This window comes from Camelus bactrianus, chromosome 1 (genome assembly GCF_048773025.1).
Source record: "Camelus bactrianus isolate YW-2024 breed Bactrian camel chromosome 1, ASM4877302v1, whole genome shotgun sequence".
Lineage (NCBI taxonomy): Eukaryota > Metazoa > Chordata > Mammalia > Artiodactyla > Camelidae > Camelus > Camelus bactrianus.
In genome coordinates, this window is record NC_133539.1 from 58112338 (window position 1) to 58138509 (window position 26172).

At 42.4% G+C, this 26172-nt stretch overlaps 1 protein-coding gene and 1 long non-coding RNA gene across 4 annotated transcripts in view; one reads left to right on the top strand and one right to left on the bottom strand.

The window, feature by feature from the left end:
* Positions 1–587: 587 nt before the first annotated feature.
* Positions 588–22733, bottom strand: LOC123613089 (uncharacterized). Its single transcript, XR_006720440.2, has 6 exons — positions 22668–22733; positions 20845–20889; positions 19936–20094; positions 9408–17463; positions 6484–6605; positions 588–3558 (listed from the first exon to the last, which is right to left on the bottom strand). It is a non-coding gene; the product is annotated as an uncharacterized LOC123613089 (long non-coding RNA).
* A 17-nt stretch (positions 22734–22750) lies between these two features.
* Positions 22751–26172, top strand: part of PARP14 (poly(ADP-ribose) polymerase family member 14) — a 43247-nt gene continuing 39825 nt past the window's right edge. The window contains exon 1 of one of the 3 annotated variants that reach the window (XM_074364693.1): positions 22751–23001. In XM_074364693.1, coding sequence (XP_074220794.1) covers positions 22815–23001 — 187 coding nt within the window. In that variant the 5' untranslated portion in view covers positions 22751–22814. The remainder of the gene's footprint in view (positions 23002–26172) is intronic. The other 2 variants (XM_074364683.1, XM_010970904.3) reach the window with 2 other exon arrangements.

Genomic DNA, 26172 nt, shown 5'->3' on the forward strand with positions numbered 1-26172 from the left:
AGGCCAGTGGTATGGGAGGACATAAAAAGCAGTGTAGAAGATGCTAGAGTTTTGATTGAGTCTGAAATGTTCAAGGAGATGGTCATAATCATAGGTTGTTTGGAAGATGTGAGAAGAATTGTAACAGTTAAAGACACCAACCAAAACATTGAAAAGGAAAAACACAAGTTGACAGAATGTGGCTGGTTCTTCTGGAAGGTTTTCTAGTTTTTCCATCAGTGCTTTGTAAGAGTCTGTGTTCAAGGAATTCTTGGGCTGGGAGGTTGTTGATAATGCTTTCAGCAAACATACCAGGCTGCTCGCAGGAGAGTATAAAGTGAAGGATGAAGTTCCTTAGCGAGTGAGAAGGATTGTTCAAGAAGCCCATCCCCAGTCCTTCTGGAGTTTTCTGTTTGTTACAGAAAGTAGAGTGAAAAATTCTCTGAGATGGCTTTAAGCAAAGAGAATTCATATACTTTTTGAGTTAGATCAGGCATGGAAAATCTGTTTCATTTCATAGGTTACCTTTGATCAAATGATGGTTGTCTGGAACTCCTTGTTGAGAAGAATTCTGAGATGATATCTGGGATGATGGAAAAAGAGTACTGACACCAGGTAATGTCTGTCACAGGTGTGGGCGGGCAAGGTGTGTGGAGGTGACATGTGCCATGTTATTACTGGTTGTAAGTGTGAGAATACCATCAGGTAGGTGGATTTCTCTTCCAGATCCTGTGCAGAGCAGATTCAAGTACTGTGTCCTTTGTTAGCTAGTAGTTTGACTTGGAGTAAGTGGTTTCACCCCTTCATACACTGGTTTCCTTTACAGGAGAATGAAGTTTCTATACTGGATGATCTGTGATGACCCTTGAATTCTAAAATTCAAGGGGAGGGGGAGTACAGCTCAGTGGTAGTGTGCATGCTTAGCATGCACAACGTCCTGGGTTCAATCCCCAGTACCTCCATTTAAAAAAAAAGAACTCTTGCTGTTAAATTCTAAAATTCTATGACTGATTGATAGTCAAACCACAAATGCATTATTGTGGAGGACTGAGGACTGTGTCTTAGTTTGGGTCTCCCAGAAAAAGACCTGAAAATAGGATTCAATTGCAAGTGATTTTAGTGGGGAACTAAACAACATTGGTAGAGGATGTTAGCAAATCAGTTACCACTTAATCCCACTAGGGAAACTCAGAGTGAGTCCTCTCTGGGGGGCAAGGTTGCTGCGATAGTTTTACACCAACTCTAGTCAATCATTGGATAAGGGCTTGAGGGAGTGGGAGGGCACCTTAATTTACCTGCACTTTCTCTCCATGTCAAGCAAAGCCGACTTTGGCACTCCAGTAAATCCTGAGACTAGCAATACAGTTGGAAATATGACCAAGGTGCGCTTTAATGGTTAAGAGCCAGGGGATACTGACAGAGTCTGTTAGCCTAGGATTTTTGGAATAAGTACAAGAGCTCACTGGCATTTGAGGTATTAAATACAACTGATACTCAAAAATCGTGGATAATAAATTATTTGCTTTTGAACCTTAGGCTCGAGTTAGAGAAATCTGTGAAATCTAAGTTATTTTCTATTTGGAAACCTATGAGGAAGGTTTTCAGATGGCGCTGCCTGATAATGCCTCTTACTGTTTTCTTCACAGTCAAAAGACCAAGACAGCTGGAAAGACTGTCATTCAAACAATGTTCTAGCCTCAAGCCAAACCAAAGAAGGTCTGAACCTCGTGTTGGTAAGTGGAGATGTTTTATATTTCTTGGTAAGTGGTGCTGTTTAGTAAATTCTCCACAGAACAGTGGTGTGTAATGCATTGGTTCTGTGATTTAAGGTCAAGGATTGAGATCATATAAATCTGAGAAGTTAAACCCACCAGAAGTTCATGCTGGGCTATACTTACCATCCCCTATAATGTCCATATGTGGAGAGACCCGAATTTAACCACAAACGAGGCTGTGCAAATCCACCTTTTATTTCTCTATAACTTACCTTGACTTACTCTCAACCCAGTTCTGTTTTTCTCTTCTGTTCCTCAGCATTAAAGGGGAAGACAATATGTTCATCACATAATATCACCCTTCACAAATGCACCCCGTCGCTCCGGCCTGAGCACTCTCGGGGACACAGGCAGAATGAGGAGGGAGAAAGGTTACTAGTACAGGTACTAAATGCTCAGTTTGGCTCTTGCCTGCCCTTCCCCTCTACTGGCTTCCTCTTCCTGGGAATCACCAGTTAGCAGAAGATGCAGACCCTCATATTCCAGTTAGTGGACATCCATGACACTCAATCCCGGCTGCACATCAGCATCACCTGGGGAGCTTTATAAATACAGGTGCCAGGCCCCACCCCTGAAGAGCGTGATTTTAATTGGTCAGGTATCTGGTCTCAGTGTCAGTAGTTTTGGAAGACATTCCTGGTGATTCAAATATGCGGCTAGGCCTAGGTATGTTAATTAAATCAAAACAGTTACTCTCAGTTCCTGCCTGCCTGAAAGTAATTCTCTCTCTCCTTCAGTCTCTCCCCACCTGTGTTTGTCTCAGTCTCTCTATTGTTCTGTCTCCACCTCTGCCTTTCACTTTCACTTTCCTTATTTTTCTGTCTCTGTTTCTGGTCTCTGTTTCACTCATTTTCAAGTCCTATGAGCCTGCCCTGACTTCAAATGCCAGTCATAAGTCCCAGGAGCCTCCGCATCTGACCAACTGGCTTTAAAGTCCGGGGTTCCCACACCCCACTTCTCAGGTTTGGCACTTCACTAGAACAACTCACAGAACTCAGAAAAACACTTTTCTTACATTTACCAGCTTATTATAAAGGATACAACCCAAGAACAGCCAAATGGAAGAGATGCTTAGGGCAAGGTGTGTGGGGAGGGGCACGGAGCTTCGGTATCCTCTCTGGGCACACCACCCTCCCAGTACCTCGATCTCTTTACCAACCTGGAAGATCTTGAACCCCTTTATTTAGGGTTTTTTAATGGAGGTTTCATTATGTAGGCATGACTAATTAAATAATTAGATTTGTGACTGAGTTCAATCTCTAGCCTCTCTTCTCTCCCCGGAGGTCAGGGAGTGACCTCCCCTGAGAGTTCCAATTGCTAACTGTGGCTGGGTCTTTCTGGAGACCGGCCTCTATTCTGAAGCCATCTAGCCCCACAGCCCCCAAGAGTTATCTCATTAGCATATAAAAGACAGTCTTTTATGGAGATTCCAAGGGTTTTAGGAACTCTGAGCCAGAAACCAGGGACAAGGACCAAATATTTATTTTTTATTATATCACAGTGGGAAACCTCTAAGAGTGATGGATCATAAACTATTTATCCTTTAAAACCAGGACTCATGCCTTGCCAGGTAGACAGTCAGCCATGAGAGTGATTTGAAAATGTCATAGTTTCCCACATTTGACCATACATTCCCATAACTCACCTGCTATCACGCCTGAAATTCTCACCTTAATAGCTCTCCTCTGATTAAGACATTTTCTCTGGAGTGAATAAATTCCTGGCAAGAAATCAGAGGCAGGTAATATTGATCACCAGCATGAGGATGTTAAAGGGATTAGTGCACCGGAAGAGCTGTCTGTACCTAGAAGACAGAAGCCTAAAATGAAGTTAGGCTGGAGAAGCTGGAAAAGCCCAAGGAGGCTGCCTGGGAGGGGAGGGGAGGTGGGACACCAGAGGGGCAGGGAGTGCCTGGGTGACAGAGCTTACCAGGAGGGCAGGGTGGTGGCAGACAGGGACCCACTCTCCTCCTCCATTTTGCTGGAACCCTGCCTTACTTAGGGTATGAAAGGGCAATGCCTTAAAACAAGCCCTGTAATTTCCAAGTGCTCAAGAGCTTTCAAGGTCCTGAGAAATTTTCATCCTTTCACATCTCCACACATCTGAGAATACATTGCTTTTACCTCCCTGAAAAATTAATCTGGTTGAATGAACATATATGTAAATTGCTATTCTGGACAGTAGAATGGGGGTTCAGAGATCTGGACACTGACTGCTTGGGTTCAAATCTTGGGCAAATCTTGGGTGATCTTAGTCTACTGACCTGATTTCTCCGTGCCTCTCTTTAATCTGTGAAATGGATAAACCAGCACCTCATAGGCTTGTAAATCAGGTCGGGGGAGGGATTAAGAGTTAAGCTCACAAGCTTGTTTTGAGAACTGAGTAGATAAACCCAGCTTTTAAACAGCATCCAAAACACTCAACAATGTAGTTGTTGAGTTAAAGAATCCTGATTGTAAAAAAAAAAAAAAAAAAAAGAGCCTGTCACAGTCCCAGTGAATGAAACCAGCTAGACTGAGGGAGCTGGACTTGGCAGGAATCCACAGCTTTTTCTGATGTCAGTTATTTTCATTTCTCAGTAATCAGATGGTCACTTCCGGTAAGTAATGTGCTGTGTGTGTTTCGTTTTCTTCCTTTTTTTTTCCCCAGCTGCACAGCCTCACAGAGATTATATAATTACACAAGGTGGATACTTAATGTACAAGATAATAACTCATGTTCTTGGGGAAAATGATGTCATGAAAATGGTTTCCATTGTTCTAAAAGAGTGTAAACAGCGGAAGTACACATCTGTTTCCCTTCCAGCCATTGGAACAGATTTGTAGCCTCCTGACACTCAGAGATTCTGAATAACCCAGACTCCTTTAGACTTAGTCTCACTAAGCATTGTTAATGAACTCAATGCTGAGTCCAGGCAGCAACCTGTAAAGCAGAGAGTGGGCAACCTTTTAGACCCTGAGGGCCGGCAATGGGACCAATGCCTCTTTTATCCATCTTTCCTCTTTATTTTGTGTTCCTTAAGTTCTTTCATATTTGGCCCCTTAACTTCATGGTTTTCTCACTCTTCATCTTTTCCCTTTGGGGGAGTCGTTTGCTCTTACTATCTCAGTTACTATTTCTGCCCTGACTCCCGAATCAGCATTTCTAGCCGCCTCCAGGTTCTCTTTGAGGGACTTCTCTGTTACCATAAACTTCATATCAGGATCCAAACTTGTCATCATCTCTTGCAAATAGCCACCCCTCTTGACTTGTCTCATTTCCTACTTTCCTCCTCCTGTGGTGCCACGATGCTTCCAGCTGTCCTGCCACCCTTGCTTCTTTGTGCCCCCAGACACCCTACCTCTACCGCTAGTCAGCAAATCCTACTAAATCTTATCCCACGGGATTTTCAGTTTCAGCCTTCCTTTTAGTTTCCAAACCCTTAATCCCTCCCCCATCTGATTTACTGCAGTGTCTCCCACTGGCTCCTCATTCATGCGTTCATTGAATAGCATTCAACTGAAATGCTATTACCCTAGGGGATACAATCACGAGTAGGAGACAGTCACTCTCCTGTAGCTCAGGTTCATCCTGCTCAATTTCTGGGAACACTGTCCTCATCACCTCTATCATATCACCTAATAATTTGCTCTTAGTTGAAGATGATGCTAATGACCACTCCTGATTCATTCGCATCCAATTGCATAGGCTTTTTAAAAGGCCCCGAGAGGTACCCTAATGCTTTCACATGGTTTTATGATTTAGTAGCACCTCAAAAGTAAGATATTTTAAGCACCACGGGTTAAGACCACTCTTTTCTTCCCACTTTGACTTCTCAGACCTCTCAAACTTCCCTTGGGTGTTGGAGTGGTCATAAGCATTTTGGGAATACAGCCAAGGAAAGGTGTATATGGGAATATTGGGAATAGGATTTTCAACATTTTGAAATGTATACTTTGTTATGATTTCATTTCTGATTCTAAATACTCACTTTTATACGTAAGTGTATGTTTGTAATTTTGTATTCTTTTTCTGAGGTGTATAAATTTCAAAACCTGTGAAACTTGGACTCACCTCGACTGTTAGTTTCCCCATTTTGCAAATAAGAACTTGAAGTATTAAAGCACCAGGTCATACAGCTAGTAAGCAACATATGTGGCTTCAGACCCAGGCAGCCTGGCCTGTACGTTCCAGCCATTACATTTTTTCACATTATGTGTGTTTTTTTTTTAACCGTTATGCCCTTAATTACTATATTCTTAGCTACCACATTCTTATCTCTATTATCTATTACCTTCTATTATCACCCCAATTTTATAGCTGAGTAAACCGAAATTTAGAGGTATTGTGGGCTGAAGTGTGTGCCCCTCAAAATTCAGATATTGAAGTCCAAACCCCCGGTGCCTCAGACTATGACTGTGCTTGGAGATAGGGTCTTCAAAGCAGTAGTTAAGTTAAAATGAGTTGTTAGCTGGCCCTAACCCACATGACTGGTGTCCCTGTTGGAAGAGGAGATTAGGACACCAGTAGATATTGAGGGAAAACCATATGAAGACACAGGGAGAAGACAGCTATCTAGAAGCTTAGGAGAGAGGCCTTAGAAGAAAGAAATCTTTTCAACATCTTGATCTCAGATTTCTAGCCTCCGGAGGTTGTGAGAAAATGAATTTTTGTTGCTTAAGTCACCAGTCCATGGCATTTTGTTATGGCAGCCCTAACCAACGAATGTAAGAGGGATCAGATGACTTACCCCAGATCACGCAGCTGGCCAGTGGAGAGCCAGGACATAAACCCAGAGCTTCTGCATCCACATCACATGTTCTTTTCTCTGGACTACATGTTCTTTTCTCAGCAAGAGGTTGTTAGAAAGGCCTTATTAATGAAAAAACTTAATTGAATGGATGAACTTAATTCCTTAGAAATCCAGAAGAGAGAGACTCCCACAGAAGGGACAGAATTTAAAAGAGAAGATGCTTCATTATGTTAAAGCTGTTGAGACCACAAGAACCTCTCTTCAACTGTTTACCTAATATCTGCAACTTTCTTGGCTCTTGTCCTCCTATCATACCCATTTTGAAACACCCTGACTTTGGATTAATTCCATAACCTACTGTCTCTCCTGCTGCTCCTGGATAGAATCATTGCTAATTCATGGTCCCCAACCTCAGCTGGACTTCACGTGCCTGGAATCCCTCATTGCTTCCTCCAGTCAACTCCCTCATGCAGTTCCCATTTCAGCCCTCTCCGCGACGCCTTCATCACTCTCAGCTAAACAGCTTTCCCTCCTGCTTTTATTACTTGTCTTCTCCTCAACATCAGTTACAATTAACCACTCCATTCTTCTCATTTATCTATTTATTTTCAATTATTTTAAAAAACTAAGATATAATTGATATATATTAGTTTCAGATATATAAGATCATGATGTGATATTTGTCTATATTGCAAAATGATCACCACAATAAGTCTGGTTAATATCAGTCCCCATACAGGGTTAGAAAACCTTTGTTTCCCCTTGTGATGAGGACTTTTAAGATCTGCTCTCTTATTGTCTTTCAAATATGCAATATGGTATTATTGACTATAGCCATCATGCTGTACTTTATACTTTATACATGCTGTTTTATAACTGTGAATTTGTAGCTTTTGGTGCTCTTCACCTGTTTTACTCACCTCCCCCCACCACCCTTCACCTCTGACAGCCACCAATCTGTTCTCTGTATCTATGACCTTGGGGTTTTGTTTGTTTGTTTATTTATTTATTTGTTTGTTTGTTTTTGGATTCCACATATAAGTGAAATCATATGGTATTTGTCTTTCTATGTCTGACTTATTTCACTTAGTATAATGCCCTTAAGATTGATACATGTCATAATTGGCAAGATTTCATTCTTTTTATGGCTGAGTAATATTTCATTTTATATATACCACATCTTCTTTATCCGTTCATCCATCAATGGACACAGATTGTTTCCATTTCTTGGCTATTGTAAGTTGTGCTGCAATGAATATGGGGATGCACCCCATGCTTCTTGAACCTCTCTTCTTCCTTTTTTCTAGAATATCTTTCTCTCAGACTTCCTCCTCCCTCCCTAGAGAGGTTATTTGTCTAGAAAGACATACCTTTCATATGCTTTCACATTCCATATGTATTCTTCTAACTCATCCCTTATCATTCTGAGGGGAAGTGATTTCTTGTCTTTCTTCCCAACTAAACTGAAATTTTCTTGAGGGCAGAGACCAAACACAGTGCTTGATACATAGAAGATGGTCATTAAATGATTATTGAATGTATGTTAAATTCATTTTCTAGAAGGAAGGAGAATCAGTGGAGAATGATATTTTGAAAAAGTGTTATAGAAGAACAAAATTTTGAGGAGGCTATAGTTCATGATTTGAAATGCTACTGAGGGTCTAGAAAGAAATAGTCATTAGATTAGGCAACTATGAGGTGATTTGTGACCATAATCGGAGCAATGCAGAAAGAACTGTTATTGGGAAGAAGCCCATGAAATGGGTTTGGAGATCAGAAGAAGTTAAGGAAATAATTATTGAATGATTTCAAATTTTTGAGTAGGAATTTGAATGTCACTGAATCTCCTGGAATTCCAGGGAATATATGAGGTAAACATTTTTATATTAATTCTAAGTTCTCTTTGAATCTGCCCTTTGGAAACTGTTTGAATCTGCCCTTTGGAACTCAGGGAAGGTCAAGGAGGCTGAATTAAGCCTATTTCCTACAAACAAGAAACGAGGGACACAGAAAGGGACACATTTGTACCGGGAGGGCCCCACAGGATCCTGCTCCATTTCACCAGTATTGCTAAGAGAGCGCTCTAAAATGGAGCTGGGAAGCCATTGAGGAAGTGGGACTTATGCATATCTCAGCCTGAATAGAATCTGAACTTTTGACCATTTATTGTCTTAAACACAGGCATTCGGAACAGCTGCACACTATTCTAGAAACTCAAGATACTTATCAGACCCTTACACTAAATAACTCATGATAGCCTTTTCCTTAAGGACAAATATTACTTTGCACATCGGAGCCAATCACAATTCTGGCAAGACAACTTAGAACAATCTTGTGGTGTTTGCCCTTATAAGCATCTGACTCTCTTCCCCAGAATACCCTCAGTTTTACCTGAATCTATGTCTCCCCAGTTACATGTCCTAGGACCCCCAAATAAAGTTCTTTGTTCTTTGCAGCCTGGATGATTGTTGTTTGACATGTTTACCATTATGTTGAAACATGTAAAAATTCTGCTCTTTTATGTTATGAATCCTAAATTTCTGTTCTTCCCTGAATTATATCTGTAGCCCTTAATGTGTTCTAGGTTCTAATATTCCCTTTTTGGGGGGCCGGGGGGTGGGGAATGTCTTTTTTTCCCCATTTATATTGAATTTTTAAAGTTTTGTTGACCCCATACTTGTTCATTTTAAGTTGCTGATTTTGTGTTGGTATCTTCCTTATCTCAGGCACTTTAGTTGGCATTTTGTTGGAGTTAATATGAAAGAAATACCAACCTGCACTATAAACTACAAAGGCCCACAGAGAAGCGTTTTCATTATTATTTTTTTCTTTATTGGCAGAAAGTTTGTTCTTGCTAGCAGCATGTTTTGTTTTAAAATTTTGTCTTTGAGCCCAGTTTCTGACAAGGAGTTCCTACATACCTTGAACTTCCTGGGTGTGGCAATGTCTTTTGTTCTAATGAGGCAACTCTGGGTGGGCTCCTGGATGGAGACTGGCTGCAAGAAAGACCAAGCCATGATTAGAAGCTTGGAACTTTCCATCCCCGATTCTCCAGGTAGGAGTGAGGGGCTGGAAACTGAGTTAACAATCATTCATGCCTACACGATGATACTTCCATAAAGAGGCAAGGTAAATGTATTTGACTACGTTAGCATTTTAAAACTTGTGATTCAGGGTTAAGGTGACTACATATATGCACCTGAAGTGGATGGAAAGGGGGCAAGGCACAACCATTGAAGGAGTGACACAACAATTGAGGACAGGACATAACTGGTTAGAACCAAGATGGCAGAATATTCGACTTCCAGTAGACCTTGAGCCTCATAATACACCAACAGGTGCCATGGCAGTTCCCAGGCTGACCATAAAGGGTCAGAAAGTGGGCAGGGGGACGTTTCCTGGAAATCCTTGCCCCTTCCCCAAAGTCATTGAAATAATCCTCCTACTCATTAGCATATGAAATTGCCAAGCCCATAGAACCTAAAACTCTGCACCTCCTGGTCACTCTCACTGTCCTCTCTCTCTTGCCTTCTGAGATGGGCCACACTCTGTCTATGTAGTGTGTATCTCCTAAGCCATTTTCCCTTCTGAAGGAGACAGATTGCACTCTGTCTATGGAGTGTGTCTCTCTAAATAAACTTGTGTTCACTTTACCATGCCTTGCTCTTGAATTCTTTCCTGTGTGAGGCAAGAACATCCCTAACACATCTAATTTTGGTTCCTCCCTAAACCCTAGGAAAACCACAATAAAGGTGTTTAAATGGACACATAAACCCTTAAGAACAGGGAGAATATTTAACACAACAACAACAAAAAAAAAAAAAAAAAAAAAAAAAGAAAGAAAGAAAGAAAGAAAGAAAGAAAGAAAAAGAAAAGGGAGAATAGAAGGTGACAGCAAAAACATTTTTAGCAACCAACAAGCAAATGGATCAGTAATAATAACTATAGATAGCTCACCCATCCTAGGTGACCAGCCACTGGTTAGAAATAAAACACTTCATAGAATTCATGTAGTTTTAATTTTATGTGGGAAAATAAATGGGCAAGAACATCAGAGTACTCCAGAGTCAAAAGGGGTCATGAGCAGAATTTGTCCTGGCAGACATTGAACCCTTTGAGACCCTTGGTATGTATATAAGAATATCAACAACAAGAATATTAAAAAACCCATACCTTCCACCATACTTGCCAAAAAATTCCAGGTGGATTGAAAGCTCAATACTTAAAAATATAAACAGATATACTCCCATGTATGTGAACAGTCTAGCCCTGGGAGAAATCACTTTTTGACTGCTGATGGAATAGAAATGAAAAAAAGATGGACAGGTTTGTTACTTAGATAGTTTTAACTTTGATGGAATGAACATCAATAAAGCTGAGATTTAAAAATTCAGAAGAATAGAGAAAATGTTGGCCCATAAACACGAAAGTTCAAAAACTGAAAAGTATAAAAGCTCATATCAATGGGCAAAAATATCAACTGTCCATTAAACAAATGATTAAAAGACAGTTCATATAAGAAGAAACATGATTTTAAATCATGGTTTTTAAAATATTCAGTCCACCTTGTTGGTAAAAATGGAACCTACTGTTAAGTTTCATTTTGAACCTAAAAATAGAATTAGAAAAACTTTTGAAAAGTGATAAAAACCCAAAGCCTGCAAGGCTTCAGGAAAGCAGAGCGGCTCATGCATTAATGATAGTAATGTAAATGAAGCCAGTTTTTCCCAAGGGCAAAATGATGCTTTATTGAAAGAATCATAAATTTGCCTAACCCCTGACCAAGTAATAGAATTTATCCTGAGGAAAGAATGTTTAATAAAAAACAAAAAGTGTACATATGCAATGTTTATTTTATGATAGTAAAACACTGGAAGATAGCTAAGATGCCAACAATGCCAAAATACAGAAGCTAACTTTGGTATATCAAAATGATATACTCAAAATATAAAGATGATACAGGAAATAGAAAACATTTGGTAAAATCAATATATTATTGGTCAACTACATCTCAGTTTAAAAAATGTTTTGGTTTTAAAATATAAGAAGGTAAAATGAAAATGTTTAGGGTGAAATGAACCTGTTTCCCAGTGAGATGGATTAGCCAGTGACAGACCAGCACTCCCACTTAAAACAACTAGAAAATCAAAACAAAAATTAGTATAGTGATATATAAAAGATATAAAAATGATACAGGGGAATAGAAGACATTTGGCTAAATCATAAAAGGAAGAATACCAGACTGCGTTTACATCAGAACTTTAAAAGAACCCTGAGTATGCAGACATAAAGGAGCCATAAGCACAGATAGAGGGAACGTTTCTAGTTGGGTTAAGATCAACAGACTTGTGAATTATTCCGTAAAGGTGTTAAAATTCAATTTTGAAAGAATTTACTATTCCTCTAATGAGAACAGGATTTTCTTTGCAGGACACTGAACTGGCTTATTAAAGAAATACAGTTCATTGCTGCCCCCCTGACTGGACAGATGGAAAGATGATGATGTTTCACTTTGGTTCTGTGAACTTCACTGCAGCTATATTTACATAGAGAAGAGGTCAGACATAAAGGATGATCCAGTGGCTTGCCCTAGTCTAGGGGACTGTTCTGTAAGGAGGAAAAATAGCTTCCTTCTACCTTTCTGAGTATTTGGCTGAGACCCCTGTAATAAAAGCAGATTAACAAAAGACAGACAAACAGAAGTTTATTACATGTATACCTCATGTGCATGTGGGAGATACCCAGCGAGATTGCATAATTAGGGTGAATAACCCGAGGTGGCTTAGAATCCAGACTTAGATACCATCTTAACAGGGAAAGTGGAAAGGGATGTAGGTCTCTGAGGGGAGAGTAAATGATTTTTAGGACAGATGAAGGGCCCTTAAAAGGGTAGATGAGAGGTGTGATAGTTTGTGACAAAGTGTGTCTGGGTGTGGTGTCGACCTCTAGTCAGTCTCCTCTCCTGCAACAAGAGTTGATCTTCCCGGGCTGATGAAACTCTGGAGAGGGGATTTATGACAACTGAGTTCCCTTTGGAGTGTCTGTCTTTAGGCAGATCAGGGGAGTTCAGAGAAAGCGTCTCCCTGCATTTGCTGTTTTATATGTCCTAACAGCTCAAAATTATCCAGATACCAAAGCAGCATATTTTGAGGGTGGCATGCCCTGAACTCCTACAGTCATACTTTGGGGTGGCATATTCTGCCACCCTTTAGTTACAACTGAGACAGTTAACAAAAAGAATGTTTCCTAGGAATTGAGCAGAAAGGAACTGTTAGGTACTAGCCACATGCCAGAAAAGAAATTTGAGAAGTGGGATTGCACTGGGTAGAACTGTGTCCCCCAAAAGATATGCTGAAGTCTTGACCCCAAACTCATAACTGTAACATTTGGAAACAGGGTCTTGGCCGATGTAATCAAGCTAAAATGAACTCATACTGTATTAGGGTAAACCCTAATCTGGTGTCCTTTTAAGAAGATGGATGTTTGGACACAGGCAAATATCAGGAAGACACTGTGTGACAACGGAGGCAGAGACTGGAATGATGCAGCTGCAAGCCAAGGATTGGGGGCAACCACCAGAAGCTTGGAGAGAGGCATGAGACACTTCCACCCTCAGAGCCTCCACTAAGAACCAACCCTGCCAACAACTTGATTTCAGACTTCTGGCTCTAGAACTGTGAAAGAATAAATTTCTTTTGTTTCAAGCTACCCAGTTTGTGGTACTTTGTTACAACAGCCCTAGGAAATTAATACAAAGACTAAAGGTGTACCATCCAGTAGAAATACTAATTAAAACAAAAAAACTGACTACAGCTGACTACTGGCTTCCAAGGCAGTGGCAAAATCCATGATTCATTGTTTTTAGGAAAGCACTTTATGTGGAATCCCCATCACTGTCATAGTCTAGGTCAGGGCTTGGTAAACCACGGTCTGCAGACCCAGTCCACCTCACGGCCTGCAAGCCAAGAATGGTTTTTATATTTTTAATAGTTGCAGAGTAAAAAACCAAAAGAGAAATAGTGTTTCATGACATGTGAAAATTAAACGAAATTCAAGTTTGTGTGTCCATAATAGTTTTATTGAAACATAGCCACACTCCTTTATGCATGTACATTCTATGGCTGCATAAGGGCAAAATGAATAAAAAAATTTTAATTAATTTGCTCAGGTGTTATAAAAGTAAGAAATCTCCACTCCACTTTCTGATTCAGCTTTGGAAAATTTGCAATCGTTAATTCTTTCCCTGCCCCTTTAAAATATACATTAATCTTTTTGAAAGCTTAAAAAAAAAAAAAAAACCCTCTGGCCAGTTTTACAGCCCAGGACTGTTTTCTCAACAATCTGGGAACCATCTCTTTGAAATGCAATCATTAAGAAAGGTGGAACCCCATCTCCCAGTTTCCCTGGGAGGGTGGGAGCCTAACTTCACCAGGCTTCGGTCTCCAAGTTGTAACTACCTACCTGTCATAGAGATAGCAGAACTTGTATTATTCTTCTGGATAAAGGCAATTAGCTAACACAGATGGACACCCCAATTACCAGGTGAGTTTGGGATGAACTATGTGTAACAAAAGGTGCTGTCAAGTCCTCTTACTTGAGGACTAGTTATCATTCTTCTTGAGAGCATGTGTCATGGCCTGTATCTGCCTGGCTATACATATAGGTGAGATTTCTCTCCGTTTTAGCACCCCTTTAGTGGATTGCCTGTGATGAGCACCACATTCTGGTTTAATACTTAATCATTAACTTTTTCTTTCTTTCTACTCTCTTTCTTTCTCTTCTACTTTGTGGAACAGTTTTCTGGGTTGGCAGAAGATATGTTTTTTAATGATATTTCCCCCAACAGTTGCTTCTGGTCCATGACAGCAGAATTGAGGAGCTGCCGAAGAGACCATATGGCCTGCAAAGCCTAAAATATTTGCTATCTTGCTCTTAATAGAAAATTTTTGCTGCCCCTCTGGTCTAGGTGACAAGGTGTGGGTGCAAGATATTAGAAAAGCTGAATCATTCAGTATAATAAAGTGAGAGGAATTTGAGGTTTGTGTGGGTGACTCAAAGAAAAGTGATCAAGGCTGAGGACGTCGGGACGGGGTGGAGGAGGAAGTGGATTTTAGGGCAAGGGGTTGCAAACCCAATTGTCTAGTGGGGGCTAGAGGTTAATGTCAATGAATGAAGTGAGCCAAATGGAACTTTCAGTGAACAGAAGCCAGGAGTTGGCTGATCCTGGCTCCACTTGATTGCTGACATGTGAGGGAATAAATCAAGTGTTGGGAACTGGTCCAACTTTTTCCCAAGAGAAGCTGGAAATCTGAGGTTTATATGGAAACTCACACTGTTCCAATGTTAGCATCTAATTCAATTTTCAAAAGCAGGTCGTAGGCAGGCTTCAGTTGGGTGGCTACCAACTTTTAACTGCTGATCTAGCACTTGTGGGAAGACCTCTCCATATTAACACTGAGTGAGGAGATGGTTTAGATAGGAAATGGCTGATAAATTCCTGGAAATACTTAGGAATGACATTGACCTAGGAGTTGATTCCTGCACTGAGATATAACTAGTCCAAATCTTCAGTGAATGTGCCAGTGATGATTTGAGGGAAAGAAAGAAGATAGTGTCTTTAACACAGGAGCAGCGTGGAAACAGGAGCTAAGAAGCAGATTTCATGCAAATCAAAACTACAATGAGGTATATCATCTCACACCAGTCAGAATGGCCATCATTCAAAAGTCCATGAATGATAAATGCTGGAGAGGGTATGGAGAAAAGGGAACCCTCCTACACTGTTGGTGGGAATGCAGTTTGGAACAGTCGTTATGGAAAACAGTATGGAGATTCCTCAAAAACTAAAAATAGACTTACCATATGAGCCAGCAATCCCACTCCTGGATTATACCCAGGGGGAACCTTAATTCACATGCACCCCAATGTTCGTAGCAGCACTATTTACAGTAGCCAAGACATGGAAACAACCTAAATGTCCATTGACAGATGACTGGATAAAGAAGCTGTGGTATATTTATACAATGGAATACAACACAGCCATTAAAAATAATAAAATAATGCCATTTGCAGCAACAAGGATGGACCTGGAAAATGTCATTCTAAGTGAAGTAAGCCAGAAAGAGAAAGAAAAATACCATATGATAGCACTTATATGTGGAATCTTTAAAAAAAAAAAAAGACAAACAAACTTGTAAATTTACAAAACACTCAGAGACGTAGAAAACAAACTTATGGTTATTGAGGGGGAAGGGGATGGGAAGGGATAAATTGGGAGTTTTAGATTTGCACATACTAACTAATACACATAAAATACATAAACAACAAGTTTATACTGTATAGCATATTCAATATCTTGTAGTACCCTATGGTGAAAAAGAATACAAAAACAAATACATGTATGTTCCTATATGACTGAAGTGTTGTGCTATACACCAGAAATTGACACAACATTGTAAACTGACTATATTTCAATAAAATTTTTTTTTTAAAAAAAGAAGCAGATTTCAATCTGGAAAAGTGCAGTCCCCCTGAAAAGAGCTATATTGGTGAGGGAACTTCCCACAGTACAATGGATGGGGACTTGAGATATTTTATTTGGACAGTAAGTAAAGAATAATCCAAAACAGGATATAATTTGGGAACTAGAGTACCAGCACAGAGTAAGTCCTAAATAAATGTTGGCTTTTGTAATCAGCCATTCTTTGGGGGACTACAAATGAAAACAGGATCACTTGGCCCGGCAACATCAGCTGGGACAGAAATAAACAAAGGGAGCTCAAAAGGAAAAGATTAGGCGTATGTGGTGGCTTTAAATATGTCATCAAATTCTTATCAACACTCCTCCTGGGAGGAAGTGGAGTCTATTTCTCCTCTCCTTGAATGCGCACTGGTCTTAGTGATTCGCTTCTAACGAAGAGAATGCTGGAGAAGTGGTGCTGCATAACTTTTGAGGGCAGGTCATAAAAACACAATACAGTATTAGTCTCGCTCTTCTCTCTCTTTCTCTTCTCCCCTGTCCCTCTCGACATGCCTTAGGAGCCAGGCTGCCACCTTAGAAGTCCAGCTACCCTGAAGCTGTCATGCTGGAAAGACTACATGGTGAGCCTACATATTGATGGAGATGCCAGAGGAGCCCCAACTTTTCCAGCCCTCAGCTGTTTGAGTTGTTTCAGTTTAGGCACCGGACGTGTTTGAGTAAAATAGCCTTTGAGATGACTCCAGCCTCCCCTACAGTCGGACTACAAGCACACGAGAGACCTTGAGGGAGATTGCCCACATGAGCCCAGCCAACCCCCAGAATCTTGAAAGATAATAGTAATAAGTGAGTGTTGTTGTTTTATATCACAATATTTTGGGGATGGTTGTTAAACAGCAAAAGACAACTAGAATAATGTATTCAGCTCCTGCTGTGTCAAGAATTTTTAAAAGCTAGATTCATTGCTGGATATAAAAAGAGAGTTATTTATACTGAAACTTCTTTATGTTCTTGCCTTGATTTCACTGACAAATTATGGGAATTAAGGAAGAAGTTGATATGTAGGATAGAGATTTCATTTATTTTTAATTCAGGGATATGATTGACTTATGGAAACAAAAAAATTTACCAAACAGAGTAAAGACTTCTAGAATGTAAGGGCTTTAAAATATCTACCTTCTTGTATGTAGAATAACTCACAAGATTGTGCTTTCTGACTGATGGTAATATGTCATCCAAATACCTTGAATTTGAAACTGCAAGGAGGAAGGACACTGCTGATTTTTTTAGAAGGTGCTCTGGTTGGGCTGTGAAAGATGCATGGATCGGGCCGATGGCCCTCGTTCCCAATTGCTGATCTGCCCTCATTCAATGGAATGAAAAGATGCTTTAAAACATCATACCCAATTATGTTACAGGCTGGCTTCTCCAGGGATCTGACACTCACATGAAGTGTAGTATGCAGGATGTTTACTAGGGAATGCCCTTGGGGTCAGCACCTGTAGAAGGGAGACAGAAGAAGCTGGATTGGACAAAGAGGTCAAGCTGCAGTGTGGGCCAGAAGATAGCTTCAGTTGACCCCAAAGGGTGCTTGACCACTAAAATGGCCTGTCAGAGCTGTCCCATGTTTGGCTGGGAAGGCTGGGCCTTTATATTCTCAACCAAATCAGTCATTGGATGAAGGCTACCCCAGGAAGGGCATGGCCTTGGGCAAGGCAGCTCTGCCACTGATGTAATTCCTAATGAGCCGAGAGCTGAAGGCTGTTGGCTGATAGCATGTCCAGCAGCTGAGTCAACAGGTCTCTCCTTAAAGCAGACCCTGCGTGGTGCGTCACTGTGACTACCTCAAAAGAGACAAACACTGTGGCTGAGAATGGATCATCCATTCAGTTTCTAAGTATGGCTTTTGCCTGCAAACATCAGGATTCCAACCAGGAGCGATGAGTTTCAAGGGGAATTGACTGAGCTATAAGCAAAGGAGACTTGAGAACATGACATAGTCTCCCTGGAGTTTGGGGATGATTTTATCAACCTCTGAATTTCTGAAATTTCTGCCTATGTGGTCAAATTCTAGGCAAAGTTGTGTCATCTCAAGTCTATGAATGTATTTTAGTTTCTGGCTATGAACTGCATTTTTATGACTCTTTTCAGCTTACTTTGGATTTGACCACTGCTCATTGAACTTGAGAAAAAAAATTATTAGTAAGGACACAGGATTTGATAAAACAGATTTGGATGTTGTATTGTTAAAAGTCACTTTCCTGTACCCTATGACTTATTTAGTTATAAAACACCTGTAATTCGAAATGACCACATTATCTTTCAAGTTACTACTTTGAAGAATATTATTTAATCCAATTGATTTGACAGGACCATGCTTGTGCAGAAAAGAAAGTTAATTAACGCAGCAGGCCTGAGACACATCCTTGGAAAGGCCTGCTTGCAAAGTTGGCCTCTGGTTGGCATCTGATCTTAAATTTGGGGAGGGGCCCCCCAGTTCCCTAATTGATAAGAAATATGGCTCACTTTGTACGACCAACGTGGTTTGTGTTGAATGCCCGCTTTCCTTCAGGGAGTCTGGAATTTTGGTTCATGCTAAGTAGAGAGTGCCTGCGTGACCAGCCCTAAATAAAAACCTTGGGCACTGAGTCTGTAATGGGCCTTCCTAGCAGACAACATTTCACATGCGTGGTCATAATTCAGTGCTTGAGGAATTCAGTGCATCTTTTGCGACCTCACTGGGAAAAGACCCTTGGGCCATCTTTCCTCCAGACTCCCCCCATGCACCTTCCCACTGCTAACTTTGCTTTGTATCCTTTCACTGTAACAAATTGCAGCTGTGAGTATTTCTGTGCTCTGAATTTTGTGAGTCCTCTTAGATTATTACTGAACCCGAGGGGTGATCTTGGGACCCCCAACACAGTATTATTATCCTACATGTAATTAAATCATGTTTTTCTGTCTGATGGTCTACACCTGGGAAATGTAGTACTCAATGATACCTTTTCTTAAATTAAAGCCAAAAGTAGTCATGTTTACTCATAAAGTTAAGTGAATAAAAGATTGGTGGTTAATACAGAAGACAGAGGATAGATTTCAAGGACTAATATCCACTATTAGCCATTTCCATAGAACTGATACAATCTGGGACCAAGAGCCAGTAACTAAGATCTCCAATCCATTTTCTAAGAAGCCTGGAAAAAAGCCTTCACCTCACCCCTTCTCATCACCCCCTTTCTACCTCCCCTCTCAAACAAAGGATGGGAGAGATGAGGCAAAAGCAAGGCCGGTGAGGGACCATGCTGTGAGCTGTCAGCAGCCCTGCGAGCAGCAGCTGGGGAGGGGGTTTATTACCCTGCAGAAGGGATCTGAGCAGAACAGCACTGAGAAGGATAGCGCTGAGCTCTAGGGGAAGATTGCCTGGGTTTGTATCCCAGCGTTACCTTTAACCAGCTGTGTGACACTGGGGCAAGAGAGTTAACCTTTTTGTGCCTCAGTTTCCTCTTAGTAAAATGGAGGAAATATTAATTTTCTCATAGGCTTGTTGTATTAATTATTACATTTTAACTTTTAAGCTACGTGTGTCCTTGTTTTATGATTTTCGTTACTGCTTTTATTTTTTCCAAGGTATATTTCTCAAAGGTAAAGAAGAGATTAATGAATGTCTTGGTGACTAACTGGGCGCAGAAATGAAAGGAAGCCATCAGCTTCAAAGCCTATTTGACTAGGAGAATATTAGTACAGCACTTGTACTAAGCTGTGTGTGGGGTTGGGAGGAGAGCGTACTGACTGCTCTATCTGACAGTACCACCTCTGTTGGGATAAGGGTATAGTTTTGTGCGGAAGCTGGCTCATACTGGATCACCAGAGCTGACTGTTCAATTTTCAGAAGTTTTGTGAGCCAGATATTAACCACCATTATTTAGAATTACATTGTATGAATTTAGAGAGGTAACAGAAAAGTGGCTTACCCCACTTCTGACATCATGTCCTCTTTTCGGGGTCCAGACTAGGAATTTCAGGAGCCAAGTGAAGCGAAGAGGTGAGCATGAGAAACAGGGGGCCTGGAGCTGGTTCGTAGAAAAGTTGAAAGGAGCCTGATGCTAGGTTTATAGAAGTTCGTAGAGAAGCTGAAAGGGGAAATTTTGAGGAAACAGAGAAAGGGAAGTTCAGCCCCCAAATGTAAATGTGAGTGTTCTATTAAAATCAGCTGAGACTATGAGGTGGCAGGAGAAACAAGGAACAGCCACATAAAAAAACAGCCACCTCTCTGTTGGCGTCCGCTCCCCTTCCTCCCCCCCTCCCCCCCTCCCCCTTGATAGGGCACTTGCTTCCTTGGAAGGAAATGAGCTTCAGGAGGCAGACGCCCCTGTGAAACAGAAATGTGAGAGAATTAGCACACTGTAGGTGGGGGAGGTTATGGGTTCAACAAGTGAAAAGGGTCAAAATTTAGGAAAGAAGACAAAGTACTTCAGGGGCTAATGATGGTTAACAATTTGCTCCTAGAAATTTTTTCCCTTGGCTTTCAAGACCTGCCATCCTGATCCTCTGATAGTTCCTCCCCAGTCGACCCGGGAATGATGAGCAGACCATATGTGTGGCCAGGCACATTGCTGAGGATTAAATAAATCCTCAAAAGAAATCCAGAAATGGCTAGCTAAAACTTTTACTATAGTTTCAGCTTCACTCTGATTTTTATAAAATGATGGTGTGAGGAAAAAGATAAACTGTTTGCCCTGTTCTGGACCCTCAAACTGGGGAGAGGAGAGTGCTGATTTTAGTTGTGGTTTGAAATGAAAGGGTGACAATGCTCTGAAGGGAAAGTCACTACTGTGTGGCTGAGAGCAGTTACCCAGCCCTTCTGCATCCTCCCCACTTACCCCTGTTGGGGTCCAGGGTGATTTGGACTGGGTGATGAGCGCCACCTGCAGGAAGAAAGCTGGAGGTAGTAAGTAACTTAGGGTTTAGCATTATTCTGGATCAGAAATTAAAGTCCAGTAAACACTCTTTGACCCATCTCTGGTTCTCTTCTTCCTGAAATTTAGTTTCACTGTGACTAAGAGACAATACGTAAGGTCTAGCCCTGCAGGAAGAAGCAGCTCTAACTTTGGCAGAGTCTAAGAGACCTCATAACCTCCTTCACAAAGAAAACAGAATCCGGCAGGAGAGAATTCCCAGACCTCCCCAACACCAATCATTCAAAATCACCCACTTCCGTACTCCACCCGCACCTTCTTCCTGGTGCAGTGGGGAAACTGTCCCCTTCCTGAGGCTAGTGCCTCCAGTATCCCTTCCCACCATCTCTCACAATCTGTGTCCTCAACCTTCCTTACACTTCTTTCTACAAATATTTAAACATATCTAAGACTCTTCAATCTTAAATATATTTAAAAAGCCAGAAAAACAAAAATAACAACTCCCTGATTCTATAACCCCGCAAGATGCTACCTAACTTCTTCCTCTTGTTCACAGTCACACTTCCGGAAAAAGCTGACAATGCTTGCTGCCTCTACTTCCTTCCCTTCCTTTTGGCCCTCAGTCTACTGCCGTCTCCCTCTACTCCCCCCTCACCAGGAGACAGTGCTTGCCAGGTTCTCAGGGTCCAACAGACATTCTCTTATCTGATGTGTTGGTAGTATTTGCATGATGATCCCTCCTTCTCATTTGAAACACTCCTTTACTATGGTCAAGGAGACACACATTCCTAGCCTCTCTCCCACCTCCGTGCTCCCACTGGGTAGATGCCACTATTAACTATTCAGTTGCTCAGGCCAGCGTGGATGACCATGGAGTCGCACTTGAGTGTCTTCTCTCCCTGCCCATATCCTTCAGCAAGAGCAATATAGTTTGGAATCCCACCCCTTCTCAGTCCTGCTTAGCCAGCACCCTGGTCTCAGCCACCCTCACCTCTCACCTGGGACACTACAGTAGCCACTTGGCTGACCTCCTGCCTCTACCCTGGCTACCACTCAGCAGCTCAGATGACCTTCCACAAGTAAATCCCAAGGAACTCCCCTCTTCCCAACCCTCCAAGTTTATCCCCAATCCCCTTAGGCTTCCAGTTACACGTTGCTTCCCCATAAACCCTCCCGGAGCCCCCACACCTGGGCTTGGAGCCCTTCCTCATTTGTTCCAGGAACATTGGTTATTCCTTCCAAAAGCACTTATTTCACTGTGTCCAAACTCCTCTGTCCCCACAGCTTCATGAGCTCAGTGAGGGCAGGGACTCTGTCTGTCTGCTGCGTCCATTCTGAGTGCATGGCACCTAGCAAATATTCCATAAAAAATAGCTGTGAATGTACTGATCTCCTCACATTTCTAGACATAATCTTAACAGATCAGGGAACAAATGCAAAAGAAGGAAAGCAGGGTAAAATTCTGATAATGAATTGATTGTGGAAAGAAGCGCTCAAATGGGCCCCAAACGTTCTAAAAACTCTGTAAAATACCAGTCTGCGGCAAAAGTGAAGCCATCTTTGTGCCTGAACAAGGTCTAGTGACCCAGAGCTGCTGATTTCAGCTGTGGCTTGGGTGAGTGGAAGATAGTGCCCTGAGTTTACGGTCCCGCGTACCCAAACGGAGGGGAGCCACAAAGGCGATGGCCAGTCTTTGCTGTGGTCCAGAGATGAAGGTCAAAAATTGGGAGCTTTCTAGTCTAATCTTGGAGCAACTGTTTACAGCCAAAGGGAATTTGTAAACTTACAATTTAAAGAGAAGATAAATTTTTCCGGGGAAGCCATAGGCAAGAAACGTTGGGCGGGAGTTTTCCAAGAAACGAAAGCGAAAGAGACTTAACCTCTGGGAGTTTGGGGTGGGACCAGCAGTCTCAGCTGGACTAGCTGAGGTGAGGATGGCTGCGTCCTGCTCCTTCCCGCTGCTGGTTGAAGGGTCCTGGGGCCCCAACCCCCCGAAGAACTTGAGCACCAAGTTGCAGATGTACTTCCAGAGCCCAAGGAGATCCGGAGGCGGGGAGTGTGAGGTCCGCCAGGAGCCGGGGAGCCCGACCCGCTTCCTCGTGCTCTTCGACTCCAACGACGGTGAGGGGGACTAGGGGTGCGGGTGAGAGGGGACAGCGGGGCTCTCCTTCCAGGGGAAACTTGGGGCTGGGGCACGCGGCGGGAGAACCGGGCCGGACCCAGAAGCAGCTGAAGGGGAGGGCATGAGGGGCGCGGAATGGACAAGGTGCCTTGAGGGCGCTGCGGTTCCCCCTGAGCTGCGCTTCCAGGCGCTCCCGGAGGCAGACCGCGCCCGTGGGTTAAATAAACTTTTAGCACCGTAGGACAGAAGGGAGCCGCCTGAGAGCTGGTGCGCCCACCTCATTTTACAAGGCTACATCGGAGTTGCAATGCCGTTTCAATTTTTGTCTTCTTCCTATTAAAGCAGCAGTTCTGGAACTCCAAAGGTTTATGGGAGCACACTTTGAAGGGAAGAGAGATTTTCCCGGGGAAAGCCATAAGCGAGATATTGAGGAGAACTCTTCAGACAGGAGCTCACTGTACAAACGAGTGCTGGGGGGCAAGACAGCAAACGCGCTTCCAGGGACGTTTGGGGCACCCTGGGGCAGGTTTGGTTTGAGGAGTGATCTCTCTCCTTATCCCTGTACACAAGCAAGGTCTGAGGGCTGGGACTAAAAAGAACACGTAGGGTCAGGGAAATTGTATCAGATGACAAAGAAAGTGCTTATATTTTTTTAAAAATCTCTTATTAAATCTCTTTAAAAAAAAAGTGGGGAGGACATTAAGGCTAATAGAAAGTTGGGTTGAGATGAGAGAGGGCCTTGTATGACATGCTAAGAAGTATGAACTTTTCCTCACAGGTAGGCAGGAGTCATTTACAAATGCGCTTTAAGGAGATACATTTGGTTGAAAATAAGTATGTTGATTTTTGTTGGGAGAGACTGCCGATCTCAGACCTTTGAAGAGGGTCGTACAATATTCAAGTCAGGAGAAGTGAGGCCTTGAACAAGCAGAGTCTGTGAGGATGGAAGATACATGTTCATGCTCTGTTCTGGATTTGGTAACTGATTCCATGGGAATGGTGGCCGCTCCATTTGAGGGAGAAGGAGAGGGAGAGCCCCTGTGCTTTCTCTTATCATTTAGATGGGGAAAGAGGGGTAAAGCAATATGATGAGTCACAGGGATTTCTCCACAGTGTTCATGGAGATTCCCAGTGGTTCTGGGGTCGGAGAAGGGCAGATGTGCTGTCTAGAATCTCATTGTCTGGGTGTAAATATAGAGGCTTACTGGTGGGGAAAGGCAGATACTGTTGACCAACACAAAGTATCTTTGTCCGCTGGAACCTCTTCAGTTGGTTTCAGGGTGATCTTTAGGCTGGGAGGAGGTGACATTCTGAGTTAATCAAGACCTTTGAACTTGGGTAGAAGTTCCCTCCCCACAGGCACCTGAGCAGCTGAGTTCGCCCCTCCTGCTGTTGCCATTAAGGAAGTGGGAGGACAAGGACCCACCAGTTAGCTACTTGCTCTAGACACCTACCAGGTCTGCACGGGGAGGCATGTGACCTGCTGCTCCCTGAGTACGCACTTTTTCCATTGGAATCTCAAAAGCTAGGATGTCTCCACTTTCCTGTTGCTGAATTTGGAGAAGCATTTGGGCCAGAGGAGAGCCAAGGAGTCTTACAAGGCCATGAGAGCAACTCGAATGCTCTGGGGCAGGGATGCCAAAAGGGAAGAATGAAACCCAAAGAAGAGAGGGGTGCACAGATACGTGTGAAGGGAGCGAGGTGGGCAGGGGACAGGAGACGGGCTGGACTCAGATCCCTTATGAAAACAAAGTACAAAATGTTTTCCAAGGATTAATTTCACCAGGGAATGTTCAGAAGGGAATCTTGGCAATGGAAGTGCCCCCCGGCCCCTGCCGTTTCACTCTTCCTCAAAGGGTTTTACCACTTTGATTCCAATTGTCAGCATCACCATGGGCCTGGCCCTTAGGGACACTTCTTTCTTCTTTAGAATCCCATTAACCTCAAAAATAGTCCTCAGACTGGACTTGCATCTGAATCACAACCAGTAAACAAGCACATTCCCAGGTCTGTCCTAGAGACTCAGGTGTCCTGAGTGTGGGTGAGTGGGAACCTTCTCGGTTAACCAGCACCCCAGGTGACCCTGATGTGCTGAGTTTGAGAATCCCTATTGTTTGTTGATGACCCTGAGTGAACAAAGAGGGAAATACTTATATAGACTGCAAACCTCATAAAAATACAAATAGCAGAAATATAATTGTATGATGATAACATCATTCTGTTCTAGTCAAAGCAGAAAAGATTTCAGTCTAGGTGCCAGGTTTCTTCCTTCACATCTCTCAGTCCACTTCCTCCCTTCCTCCACCCCTAGGCTGTTGACACCCCTCTTGCGGTACCCCCAGCATAGACACTCAAAGCTTATTTCAACTCAAATTCTTGTATGAAAAAAAGGTCTTAGGGGGTGGAAAGTCCCTACTCAGTTTCAGTTTCCTACCAGAGAAACAGCTTTCTCAGCAGCAAGTGGTCAGGAGCTTGCTAACAACAAATGACCTGCCCCAGTGCCGCCCTGAGCATGAGTTCTCCCCAGGGACACCCTCAGCCCTCCACAGCAGGAAATGGCCCCACAAGTGCAGTCTCATAGTGTAACACAACTTGATACTTATCATTCACAGACTAAGAATGAGCTTCAAAGCACTTCTCTGTAGAATTTAGCATATAGCAAACAAAGTATTTGGAAGCTGTATACCTTTATATAGTTTGCTGAACTTCTGAAAAATCAAGTATAAACTGACATGTAAGGTTTTAAACCCTGTTTCAGATGTGTATATTTATCCTCTTTTCTTGTCATAATTTGGCTCCTGATTATTGTCAGTTTCTTGGGGGTAAGGGAACCCATCTTCTCCTTAAATAAAATGAAATGTGGACGGTCTGAGATTGGTGCAGAAGGAAGCCTGTCCACGTGGGTAAGGGTGGTCAGAGGTCAGCGGTTCAGCGTTTTTTCCTCTCAGATTCACCTTCACCTTGTTGCAGATCACTTACTGTCTGCTCTTTTGAAATGGTCTGCCCATACGTATCACACGCATTCTCAGAACAGGCTGGTACATTTAGATGCCTGGACAGGACTCTGCCAAAGAAGAACAAAAGGAATGCAGCACAGAGGTCCATGACTCTAGAGAGCTTGGCTTACCAAACTTAGCTTGCTTTCTGGGCTCAGGGGTCTTGTCCAGTCC